Here is a 13,237-nt window from a genome sequence, read left to right as displayed (position 1 = left end):
AAAACTGTTCCCAGAAAGCTGTAGGGTGAGCGTGGTGCAATCACGGGACTGGGAACACCCGTTTTGTTACCGTTCATTTCATAATTTTCAAGCTGTCACCTTCTGTATTGTATCTGTAGGAAATAAAACAGTGTGCACGTAATAGGTATATGTATATGTACGTGTGTATGGACACATATATGCACACATACACACATACATATACGCACACACATATACACACACATACTCACACATATGCACACATGTACGCACACACATACACGCACACATATGTACAGACATATATGCACACATACACATGCACACATATACGCACACATATATACACACATATATGCACACACATGTACGCATATACACACGTATGTATGTGCATATATAATGAATTCAGGGGTTTCCTACCTATCAAATACGGGGGTGTGGTATTTTTCAAGGCATTGAAATGTATCAAATGTTGGTGACTGTTCAGTTAATGTAAATGGCATTTGAGGTGAGGAAAGCGGTTCTGTTTCAGAGTCAGGTGCTGGACCTCAGAAGTCTGCTGCAGCTTGGAAAACCAGCTTAGGGGCTGGACTTGACGTTCCTCCTTTTAGTTTTTGAAAAAGTCAACTTTAAAAGACCCCTTAAAATGTTTATAAGTTAACAGATGAGTATTACTATTATTTAGTGAATAATAGACATTATTATAATAATTATAATAAACACATGTGACTTATAATTGACGTATATTTTATATATAATATTAATAATTACATATGAGTCGTATATAAAATATATATTAAATAGAGACGTATATAGTAATTATAGTAGACTTACTAGTGAAACTTCTGAATGCTCGAACCATCAGGTAACTGTGTGTCTCACACGTGAAGCTCTCGCTTTTCGGGTGTGTAAAATTTGTGAATTTCTGGGTGTGTTTTAGGGGTCACTGCCAATTCAGGCTGGTGTCTGCTCTCCTCTGTCCTTGTGCTTGGCTGCTGGTTTGGGGGATGAGCCCAAGGCATACAGGATTGTCAGCCACAAGGGAGAATGATATTCTGTAGGCTTTCCTTAAAAAGACACGGGTTTAAATAACCAGTGCAAACGAGAATTTCTGGCTCCCTAAATGGCTTTCTTCTGAAGCCTAGCCTCCCACCCCCACTCCAGTAACACTCCCTTTCTGAGAGTCTAGAATCCAAGAGGTCCAGCTGACCTCGTGGGCTTGTCAGCTGCCAAAGCCGTCCTGCTCCCCCCAGCCTGGGGGGCAGTGTGATTAAAAGCTAATTTTGAAGTGTGGGACACACGTTCCCAACATGACACAGCTTGGGGGGTGGGGTGAGTCCATTCACTGAGGAACTGTCGTTTCTGAGATGCTGTTTGTGTGCCATTTCACGCAGCCCAGATGCAGGTAACACAACTGTATCTTTGGTTTCTTAACACGGTTAAACGCATCCTGGGGATTACCTCTCCAAGCAGAAGCGGCTGCTAGAGGCTGGTAAATTATTGATGCTTCAGGCAGGAGGCAGTCCCCTCTTCTGTTGTTTCTCAGACAAAAGGTGCAAAAAGAAACCAGCAGCTGCCCCTTGTCCCCCACGTGGTGGGCGGGACTTCGGGATGGTGGCAGCGAAATCAAAGAGCCCCGCTGCTGGAGTCGCCCGGAACCACAGGGCAAGGTGCAGCGTCGTTTCCTTTACCCGGTTGTGGGCCTGAGTCGGGCGTCCCGAGGACCCAGAAATCACGCCTGGAGCAGTCTTCCCCTTCTCTTCTCCTGGGCGGTGGTGGAGGGATGGGGGGGTGAAGAGTCGAGATTTGGGCTTTAGAAAGAGTCTCCAGCCAAAGAAAGAAGGGAGGTGTGTTAGTCTGCTCTGGCCGCTGGAGAAAACTTCCGCAAACTTAGCTGAAAAGAGCACACGTTTCTGGAGGTCTGATGTCCAGCACAGGCTGAAACCAAGGGCCGGTGGGCCGCCTTCCTTTCCAGGAGCTCTGGGGGAGAATCTGTTTCTTGCTCCCCCACTGTTGGCAGAACTCAGCTCCTTAGGGTTGTAGGACTGAGGCCCGACTCCTTACAGGCTGTCAGCTGAGGGCGGTTTCCAGCTAGTAGGGGCAACATCACTCCTGGGGTCCTGGTGACCCCCTCCGCCTGCAAGTCACATCTCCCTGGCGGGCTCTTCCTTCTAAAGGCTCATATCCTTCCATGGGGCCCACGGGGATAACCCAGGACTGTCTCCCCACCTCCAGGTCCTCACCCCAATCACATCTTCAAAGTCCCTTTTTCCAGGCAAGGTGACAGGTTCACAGGTTCCAAGGACAGAGGTGCGGACATCACTGGGGGCATGTTACTCTGTCATTGTCATGACAGGTGTGTAGGGCTGGATGGGGCGTTAGGAGGGATCAGAGTCCAGTTGGAAGTTGTCCAGCAGCCCAGGGAAGAGAGTATAGGAGCTGGGGTGCTGTGTCCCCAGCCCTCGGGGACCACAGGAGTCTGAGGCTGAACAGGGCATGCCGGCTCCCCTATGTTTGTCCCTCTGTCTCTGCTCCACCTTGGTGATGCTCTCAGAAGACAGCTGCAAAGCAGAGGGTTCGTCATGTAAGAGGCTGTGGGATTTTGTGGCATCTGGCCCTCAGCCCCGACCCTGAGGTTCCTGCCTGAGTGGTAGGTGGAGGCAGAGGAAGGCGCCGGCAGGGACGGGGTGGGGTCCATGGTGCGGGGCAGGCCAGGGGATTCGGGGCTCTCCTGTCCATTTTGAAAGCACACAGTCTGCCAGGGGGCGGGGAGAAACAGGTGTCTAAGAAACACACACAGACACGGAGAGGTTCCGGTGGAGAGAGCAGGCCTCTGATAATCTCTCTCTCTCTCTCTGAAATAGCTGGAGCTCCACATGCAAGAGAAGAGAGAGGACATTCAGATCAAGTGGTCCTTCGTCAGTGCACCAGAGATGGTGGTGATGGTCCAGCCCAAAGCCCCGAGGGAGGTCAGTCTGAGTGTCTGTGCAGCTGTGTGCCCGTGATGACCGCCTGCTCTGGGACATGGGACCTCTGACGGGTGCATCTGTGATGTGTGATCCCTGGGAGCAGGCAGGGCAGTGGTGGGACAGAGTGTGTGTGTGTGGGGGGGGGGACAGGGACTTCCATGGGTTTAAGGCCAGGCTCTCACCTGGACTGCACCTGCACTCAGTCACCTGGCAGCTTTTGGAAGCTGCCCCGCCCCCCGGGCAGGTCTCATTGGACTGGGAATTTTCTAAGCATCCGCATGCAGCGGAGGTTGAGAACTATCATGGTGATGGGACCTGGGCTTTCCTTGACCTCCTGTCACACCTGGCCATCCTTTACTGTGGGGACGCTTCAGTTTCAGCTCAGGCTGAGCCCAAGCCCTGGCTCCCAAGGGCGCCGCCTGCTCTCTCTCCATGGCTTTTGCAGAGCTGCTTCTGTAATCCGAAGGGGGTCTCCCTGCTCCCCGTGGTCTTGGGTGTTTGAGGAAGGGACACTGGGAGCAGGAGTGAGCCTGCCAAGTCACATGGGTGCCGCTGCCGGCAAGGCCACGTGACATCGTTTACCCCAAAGGCTGAGGTTTTTAGGTTCTTCCTTTGCAGTGGCTTCTATGATATTTCCTTGAAATTCTATTCTATTTCAGACTCTTATTTGGCCCCAGAACTATCACACAGCTGAAATATGCGAATTTAATAATTTGTCCATAAATATTTTAACCGTTCATGCCTTCATACAGATATGGGCAGATGCAGTTTTTTTTTGAGACTAAGAAATTTGAATGGTGATTCTTTTCACTTGCATATATCGAATTGAAATTATTGCCTGACCGTTTAGTTATACAAAGCACACATGTTGTTTCTCTAGTCTCTGGTTTATTTTATTATCTTTTTTTTTAAATTGATGTGTAGTCGATTTACAATGTTGTGTTATTTCTGGTGTACAGCAGAGCGATTTATTTATACATGTATATATATTCCTTTTCATACTCTTTTTCATTATAGGCCATTACAAGGTACTGAATGTAGTTCCCTGAGCTGTACAGTAGGACCTTGTTGTTTATCTATTTTATATACAGTAGTATCTGCAAATCCTGAACTCCCAGTTTATCCTTTCCCACCCCCCTTCCTTCCTTGTAACCATAGGTTTGTTTTGTGTCTGTGAGTCTGTCTCTGTTCTGTAAATAAGTTCATTTGTGTCCCTTTTCTTTAAAAAGATTCCACATATAAATGATATCATATGGTATTTTTCTTTCTCTTTCTGGCTTACTTCACTTAGAATGATGATCTCCAGGTCCATCCATGTTGCTGCAAGTGGCATTATTTCGTTCTTTTTTATGGCTGAGTAGTATTCCATTGTATAAATATGTATATATATATATTTCACAGCTTCTTTATCCAGTCATCTGTCAGTGGACATTTAGGTTGCTTTCATGTCTTGGCTGTTGTAAATAGTGCTGCAATGAACATTTAGGTGCATGCATCTTTCTGAGTTAGAATTCCTTCCAAATATATGCCAAGGAGTGGGATTGCTGGATCATATGGTAAGTCTATTTTTAGTTTTTTGAGGAATCTCCATACTGTTTTCCACAGTGGCTGCACCAAACTACATTCCTATCAACAGAGTAGGAGGGTCCCCCTTTCTCCACAGCCTCTCCAGCGTTTATTGTTTGTGGGCTTTTGAATGATAGCCATTCTGACTGGTGTGAGGTGATACCTCATCGTAGCTTTGATTTGCATGTCTCTGGTCATTAGCGACACTGAGCATTGTTTCACGCGCCTGCTGGCCGTCTGTGTGTCTTCTTTGGAGAAGTGCGTGGTTAGGCCCTCTGCCCGTCGTGGACTGAGGTGGTGATGTTGATTGTACTGTTTGTTTTCTTTTCTTCTTCCCCCCACGTGTGCATCCCCTTTCTCCCACATCCCGTTGGTTTTTCGAGCTGGCGGTATACACGGACCGGCTTTGTAAACTGCTCCCCCACTGCTACTGACATCAAAGCCACCGAAGTTCAGGGCTGCTCCACTGGTCTTCCTGTTGGAATGTGTCCCACCGAGGGGGGACTGGGCTCTGTGCTCAAAAACTACTCCAATTAAGTGCTTTCCTCTGTGTGGCTATGTTACCAGCCTGACGTGGTCCATGTGAGCAGGTGCAGGCATTTGCTTCCATTCGTGCAGTTTCAGGTTTGTCCCCATCTTTGCTGAATGTGCAGAATATTAACATGGTTCAAAAGTCAAAATTACAGAGGTCATACTCAGAATTCCAGTCTCCATCCCTCTGCCTTCCACCCCACGCATCCCTGCACTCTGCTCGCTTATTTCTTTAGTTTTTGTTCATCTGTCCTGGGTTTCTTTTGGCAGAACCGCCCTGATCCCCCTGTTCGTACCCACCCAGTGGCTACGTCCGCTCCTCGCACCTTGCTCCCCACCACGCCCCGTATGTGTCTCTAACCACATGCCCCTCACGTTAATGAGGAGCACGACTTTCTCAATGAGGCAATTCCGTAGGATTAAGTCAGCCCCTAGCAGCAGGGTCCTGTGGGGTCAGCAGCTGGCCCTCCAGGACCCCTGGAGGGTGAGACGGCGTCAGGGAGGAGGACAGCTGCCAAGGGAGGCTCCCACGTCAGCTGCTCTGCAGATCTAAGTTGTGATGAACTCTGCCGTCTGAGTGCCCCCCAAACTCATCGTTCACCCTTGGTTCCCTCCTCTGTGAAGTGAGGAGAAATTGTGGGGGGTAAAAAGAATAAAAGTAGATAAACAAAATGTAGTACATGTCACCCACACAATGGAATATTATTCAGCCATGAAAAGGAGTGGAGTACTGACACACACTAGAACATGAATGAGCCTCGAACACATGCTCAGTGAAAGAAGCCACATGTCATATGATCCTATTTCTATGAAATATGAAGAATAGGAAAACCCACGCAGGTGGAAAACAGAATTGTGGTTGACAGGGGCTGTTGGCGGGGAAATGGGGGAGTGACTGTGATGAGTAAGGGTGATGGAAATACGACACTAGATTGAGGTGGTGGTTGTACAACGCTGTGTATATGCTAAATACCACTGCAACGCGTACCTCAGAAGGCTTAAATGTGTGTTGTGTGAATTCACCTCAGTTTAAAAACAAGATATCAAGAACCTGTTGCACACTGGAAGTTAGCACAACCTTGTAAACCGACTGTGCATCAATGGAAAAGAAAAGAACCTACTACAGTAGGAGAAAGATGACGGCAGAGCGGGTCTGATGCAGACCCTGGAACCCTAACGCCCAGATTTGACTCTTGGCTCTGCCGCTTATCAGCTGTGTGACCCTACACATGCTAATTCATTTCTCTGTGCCTCAGTTTCCTCGTCTGTAAAATGGGGATGAAGATGTTCAAGGTGGTTGCGAGGATTAAACTAGTTAATATGGTAAGTGCACAGAATCGAGCCTGATGCATCCTGACAGTAATGAAGGATTAACTGGTTTGATTATTATCAGAGTTCCTGGCAGAGAGCAGATTTACAGTAAGTGGCAGATTTGGCCTCAGTTTGCAACCATCCAGTCACCCTTGGGGTGCCACAGACCAATATCTGAAGTCACGTCCACCCCCACAAGTTGGGAGATTTCCAGTAGGTCTGTGGTCCTGGTAGAGGTCAAGTCCTGTCAGTGTCCTGTCCCTCTGAGCAGGGGGGGGATGGGCTCGATCCCCATAGTGGGGACATTTACACCAGAGGTGACAAGGGACTGGGAGGGCCCTGGAGCCGTCAGGGGCAGAGCCAGAGTCATGGCCAGGGTCAGCACTCAGCTCCACAGCCACTCTGGACCCCACGGGATGATGGCGTGGACACCAGCACAGCCAGCAGTTTGACACATTTCATCAGCAAGTATCCAGCCAGATTCAGTTTCTAAGAGTTCAAAACAAAAGCTATAATATTTAAACAAGGCTTTTATTGAGATTTTTAAAAATAGATCTTGTTTGTTTAAAAAATGTAATTGAGGTAAAATGTGCAGAAAGGTGCACATGTTGGAAGCATCCAGCTCACTGAAGCTCTCACACACTGACCATTTCTGGGCACTCAGCACCCAGCTCACCAACAGAACAGGGTCAGTTCCCCAGAGGCCCTCCTGGCCCCTTCCACTAACTCCCTGCAGCCCCCGCTAAGGGTAACCACGCCCCTGACTACTACCGTGTGTGAGCTAAGCTTGCAAGTAATGCCCACAAACCTAGCAGTGTAAACCAGTGCACAGTGACCTCATGGTGTCTGTCAGTCCATCCAGGCTTCACTGGGTCCCCTGCTTGGGGTCTCCCAAGCTATCATCAAGGTCTGGGCCTGACAGTGTCCTTCTTGGAGCTCCAGATCCTCTTCCAGTTTCCTGCAGTTGTTGGCAAAACTCGGTCCCTTATGGCTGTGCGACTGAGATCCTCCGTCCCTTGCTGGCTGTGGGCCAGGGCTGCTCTCAGCTCCTAGGAGCCCTGTGGTTCTGTGCCATGTGGCCCCTCACACGTGGAAGCTGGCTTCTTCGAGGCCAGGAGGAGACCCTCTCGCTCCAGCGTGCTAAGAGGGGGTCCTATATAATCTACCCTTTGACATCGCATCACCTTTGCCGTATTCCGCTGGCTGGAAGCAAGTCACAGGTGCCGCCTGCGCTCAGGATGAGGGGATTATGCAGGGCATGACTCGCTGGGGGTCATCTGAGAATTGTGCCCACAAACGGCGTAGCTGAGTTCTGCCTGTTTTGCTACTTTAAAAGGAGGACTCACGCAGTGAAGTGCATGTGTTTTTCTGTGTTTCTCTCACTCAGCGTCGTGTCGGTGAGATCCCTCCGTGGTCGCACGTGCGCGTGTATCGTTTGCGCTCGTCGCCCTGCAGTACCGCATGTGTGACTGCACCTCCATCGGGGGCGCTGTTAGACGCTGCCGGATACTGGGGTAGTTTCCAGTCTGGGGCCGTCACGAACAGCAGCGTGGTAGGCGTTCTGGAGCGAGGGGATGCGTTTCTGCGGGGTCTCTGTTACTGCAGCTTTTGGAGCTTGACGTCTGCGAGTGCAAGTCGTCCTTCTCTGTTATTCCATAGCTTTCCTTCATTCTTCTCAGACATTTCTATCTACTTGAAGACTTTTTAATTAAAAGAAAAATCAAATGTTACACAAGAAAGAAAAAAACATCTGTCTGTATGTTTAGGGAAAAAGATGGATAGGGTGAGTGCAGAAATGTTAACGTGCTTCTATGTTGCACGTGTTTCACTTATAACCGTTTTTTAAAATAAGGAGCATGACTGACCCCTGAGATCAGCAAAGAGAACAACGAGTGTCCTCCCGGACCTCCCGGAGCCCCAGCGACGCCGGCTTTGCTTCATCTCGGGGACACGGAGGAGCCCTTTCGCTCGGGCGCCTGGTCGTGAGATGACTGGGTGACCGCCTGCTCTTTCCGCAGGACCCGGCGGTTGGGACAGAGGCCGTAGCTGAAAGTCTCAAGGATATTTTGAAGCACCTGGTTAGTGCCGCCTCCCCATCGGTGGTTCTGAGCACCAAGCCTGCGGATGTGAGGGAAGTGCAGGTAAACCGGTTCCTGGGGTGTGGGGGCTTTGCACACAAGGGACGTGGGGTGTGGGGGGTCCGCGTCCCTTGGGGAATCTGTGCGCATTTCCCACGCCCTCCACCCACCGCAGCAGAGCGATATTGCCCGACCGCTTGCTGGTGGGTCATGAGCGTGGTCTGGGGCGAAGCTCCGAGTTCAGGGCACAGGTTCCGAGGCCCCGTGGGAGGGAAGAAAGAGGTAGTCCGACCCTAATGAGCCCAGATCCTCTCCTTTCCAGGAACCAAAACCTGACTTTTCACTGTCCACTCAGAGCCTGCTGTCTGGGACCTTATCCGTCCAGGACTGAGGTGACAGGTTGCCCCAAGGCAGGCAGATGAGCACGCTGGATGCACAGAATGTTAGCCCTGGCCAGGGGACCGCCTCGTGATCTGGTCCTGCTGCCAGAGGCGCCACCTCTCGGAGCTTGTCTCCCTGGGTGTGTGGACATGAGGCTGTCTCCTCCGTGTGGCCCCTTCCCGTGCCGCCGGCCTCCCTCCCCACCTGAGCCCCCCCCCCCCCCCCGCCGCCTGATGGGGGTGCTGCTTCTGGGGCTAAATTTGTGTCCAGGACATTTGGCCCGTGCAGCCTCCCGGAGCTTGGTCTCTCACATCTTTACTGCAATCCTTCTAAAAACCTTTGTTTCTGGTGAGTCAGTTCTCCCAATTATGAGCAGATCTTTTTAGGATGATTATACAAAACATGCTTTTACAGTCCCTAAAGTTATTTTTTGTGCATATTTCCAGTATTTTTTTTTGGCATGGTGGAATATCATCTTTATCAATAGTCTTTAGTAAAGTCATTTTGAAATTATAACTTTTAATATGGATTTTTGATGCAGACTCAGTCTCTGGTTCTTACTACAGCATCACCAGCTGTGAGTGTGTAGAGTCTGGAGACAAAAATCTCCTTGATCCTTTGAAAAAGTATGAGTGGATCATGGTGCTCCATGATGTGTTCTGGGCATTGGGGATTGAAAGAATGTAAAAAACTGGCTTCACCCTCCTGACGCAGGGGCAGGAGCAGCTGAGTAAGCCAACAGGCAGAGTGAGGTACAGGATTCCCAGGCCAGGCGGCTGGGCAGGGCTCGGCCCCAGAGGTGGAGGTGGGGGGTGGTCAGGCCAGGCTGCCCAGAGGTGAGAGCAGGCTCTCAGCTGCTCGCTCTCTCTCAGTAATTCCTTCGTGGTTTTTTAGTTCAAGTCAGAGGTGCCTGGTTGTTGTGAATATGGTGGTCAATTTTTAATGTCAAAATTGGAGAAACTTCAGAAAATAATGGCTTATTTTTAGAATATGTGGATTCAGAAAATTAAAGGACCAAGACTATCATAAATTCAATGATGCTTTTAAATAAATCTGTAGTTTATGTATCAAAATAGCACACACATTATATCAGTCAGGGTTTTCTAGGGAAACAGAGCCAGTAGGGGGTGGGTGTGTGTGTGTGTGTGTGTATGTGTGTGTGGTATAATAATAGCCTCTATAATTGCATGAGCCAATTATATGTAAAATACATATTTTGTCATATGTATATGAAGAAATTTATTATAAAGCATTGGCTTACATGATTATAGAGGCTGACAAGTCCCAGGAGCTGCAGGGGGAGTCAGCAGGGAGACCCAGAAGAGCTGATGTATCCATTCAAGTCCAAAGGCAGGAAAAAATGGATATGCCAGCTGGAAGGCAGCCAGGCATGAGGGACTCCCTCTTATTCCAGGGAATGTCAGCCCTTCAACTGATTGGACGAGGCCCACCCACATTAGGGAAGGCAGCCTGCTTTACTCGGTCTGTGGATCTAAATGTTAATCTCATGCAGAAACATCCTGGCAGACATGCCCAGAACAATGTTTGACCACATGCCTTGGCACCCCGTGGTCCCATCAGGTTGCCTGTGAAATTAACCATCACATGGACGCAATTGAAAAGACACGGTATCTCCATCCCAGACATTTGGTTCGCCCTGTCCCCAGTGCCTGTGGGCCTGGATCGTAAGGAGTTCTGTGATTACTTCTTGGCCTCCCAGCACCTGCAGCTCACAATTGGCAAGGCCCTGGTTCAGAACAGTATTTTCTAGACGGTGACCAAAAACACATTACAGTTGCTTGAGGCTGTAAACATTCCCTGCTGAAAGAATTCTGAGGTCAGATCATTTAGGATCCCTCCCTGGAAGGCTCTTACTGTGCGGAAGCCCATGATGTCTCTGAGAAGCCTCTCCAGGCTTCCCAAATGTTTGTCCCTAAGGAGCCCCTTTAAAAGAACACTCGTGGCCACAAGTGGGAGCTGGAAGCTAGTCTGGGAAAGGCTGGTCTGGGGTGGGGTCCCCTGGGCTCGGGAGGCTCTCTGTTGGAAATGCCTCGATGCCGATTTGAGGACTGATGAGGACTCTGGCTTCCTCCCTAGCACAGGCACCCAGGCGGCACTTAGATATTCCCCACATGGACAGCGGGTCTGCCTGCAGGTGGGAAGTCACCTGTTGTGTCCTGTAGCCATTTGAGCTGGTGTCCCACCTAGTGCTGCTGGCAGTGGATACCTGCAGCCTGGAGAGGGTGTCCCGCTCTCCCTAAGCATGTGGCCTGGGTCAGGCGTGGACCCCGGCGAGCTTTGCTCCTAGTCTCCACCCACAGCGAGATTCTGGGGAGCCCTCGCTGGCTGAAGGTGTCGCTCCTTCAGTTGCTTTCCTTGGGAGGTAAAAGGCTTCCAGGCAGGGAAGTGCCCATGGCTGACTACTGCCCTCCAGTCCTGTAAGAAGGGAAGGTTGTTACAGAGCAGACCTGGGGCCAGGCTCTCAGGGCAGGTTTTCCTGAAGATGCCCTCCCTGGAGCAGGAGTCTGGCAGGCTCCTCTCCAGTCCTCTGTCTTCCCCAGGGGTCACCGCTCTTTGTTTCTGCAGCAGCTACAGCGCACTTCATCTACTCAGGAATCCTGCCCTCCCAAACCTCCAAGGGCTCACGAGCTCAAACTGCTGGTGAAGAACATCCGAGCCTCACTGCTGAGCCGTCCTGGTGCCTCAGGTGGGTGGCGGGGCTGCCCCGGTGAGGGCAGGGTGCCCGGCTGGCTGTGGAAGTGATGTCTGCAGTGGAGGCAGAGCGGAGGGCGTGCCTTGTGGGTTCTCCATGGCCCTTACTTCCTCCTGTGGCTCCCAGCAACTGGGTCTGTGGTGTGATCCCTGCCTTTCAGTGGAGAGAGTGGCTTATCCCCAAATTTAGCAATCACACCAGATTCCCTTTCTTTTGCAAGCAGTTAGTCTTGTTCAGAGTGGGGCCCACACCTCTGCTGTAGTAGGGTCCCCTGCCACTGGCCCGCAGCCAGAACTAAGTGGGGGAGCAGGGGTACTTGGGGTCAGCCCAGGGCTGTGGACATCCACAGTGAGTACAGAGTCTGTAACCCCAGATGAAGTGCTTTGAGAATTTGCAAATGGCAAGTGAAAGGAACACTAGACCCTCAGAAGTGGGTGAGTCAAGGCCGTAGACATTTAGTTTAGCCTTTCTGGTATACACAAAAATGTCTTAATGCAATTAGAATATAAAAATGAAAGCCAACATGGTGCCCCTCTGTTTGGTTGCAGGCAGCGTTAACCCCGTGTGTGTAGTTCAGCTGAACGAGCCTGTTCAGAAGTTCTCCAGCACCCTCGCGAAAAATACCACCACCCTCACTTGGGAAGAAGAATTCACCTTGTGCGTATGGCCCGTTACCGGGGCTTGGGTTTTCACAGTCATACCCGCTTAAGACTGCCAAATTCTAAAACTATATTCTGTAGCACTGTTCATAACAAAAGAGAGAAAGGAAGGAAGGAAGAAAATTTAACATTCTTTAAAGAATTACATTAAACATCTGAGGTAGCTCTAAGTCAGACATGATTTCTTTTTGAAAGCAGCTCTTAGTATTGATTCCCTCCTCATTTAGGTCCACATGCCCTGTTGTGACAAGAGAGATTTGTTGTTAGGCCTCCCACTTGCTTTAGAAACACATCATCCAGAGCAGAATAGAAGAAAACTTCTAATTGATACCAAAATCTGACAAAGAGCATGGAAAAAGAGAAGTGTAGGCCACTTATTAATTATGATGTAGGAATTCTAATGTATTATCAAATAGAATCCAGGAACACCTTGAAAAATAATACAGCAAAACTGAGTGAGTTCATACCAGGAATGCAAGCATGGTTCAATGTGAGATCTATTAATGAAATCCACCATGTCACTAGATCAAAGGAGAAGACAAACTTATTATCTCTATATATGTCAAAAAGATACTCAGTAACATTTAATACCCATTTCTAATTTTTAAAACTTAATTGGAACAAGATTTATGGTCACTTCTTTAATAAGATTTTAAAAATAACTATACTTGATACATACTAGAAGCAGTCCCACTAAAGTCAAGAGAAGGATACTCACTGTTTCATTCTGGAAGTACTGGCTAATGCAATTAGAGAAGAAAAAGAAATAATATACAAGTACTAGAAAGGTAGAGGCAAAATGAATCATTACTTGGAGATGATATTATTGCATATCTAGACTACTCAAGAAAATCAATTAAAACTATTAGAAATAATGGATATAGGATAGAAATAATCATAATAAAAATAATTATAAATAATAATAGTATAAAAACTAATACAAATAATATTTCAGTAAAGTAGCTGACTGTAAAAATATAGAAATCAATCACTTTCTGGTACTTAATAAATAACTAGAAGAAATAATGGAAGAAGATGTCACAT

The 13,237-nt window shown here is 48.8% G+C and overlaps 1 protein-coding gene across 4 annotated transcripts in view; it reads left to right on the top strand.

Annotated features, from left to right (window-relative positions):
- C2CD2 (C2 calcium dependent domain containing 2) overlaps positions 1–13,237 on the top strand; it is a 54,032-nt gene that overhangs the window by 20,637 nt on the left and 20,158 nt on the right. For all 4 annotated transcript variants that reach the window (XR_010376790.1, XM_064476157.1, XM_031459945.2 and 1 more), the window contains 4 exons: positions 2,850–2,954; positions 8,381–8,503; positions 11,408–11,528; positions 12,083–12,191. Coding sequence is in view for 3 of the 4 variants with exons in the window: in XM_064476157.1 (XP_064332227.1) it covers positions 2,850–2,954; positions 8,381–8,503; positions 11,408–11,528; positions 12,083–12,191 (458 nt within the window). In the remaining variant the exon portion in view is untranslated. The remainder of the gene's footprint in view (positions 1–2,849; positions 2,955–8,380; positions 8,504–11,407; positions 11,529–12,082; positions 12,192–13,237) is intronic.

The sequence above is a fragment of the Camelus dromedarius genome, chromosome 2 (assembly GCF_036321535.1).
Source record: "Camelus dromedarius isolate mCamDro1 chromosome 2, mCamDro1.pat, whole genome shotgun sequence".
Lineage (NCBI taxonomy): Eukaryota > Metazoa > Chordata > Mammalia > Artiodactyla > Camelidae > Camelus > Camelus dromedarius.
Note: the sequence above shows the minus strand (reverse complement) of the source record. Positions and strands in the feature narration are given on the sequence as shown.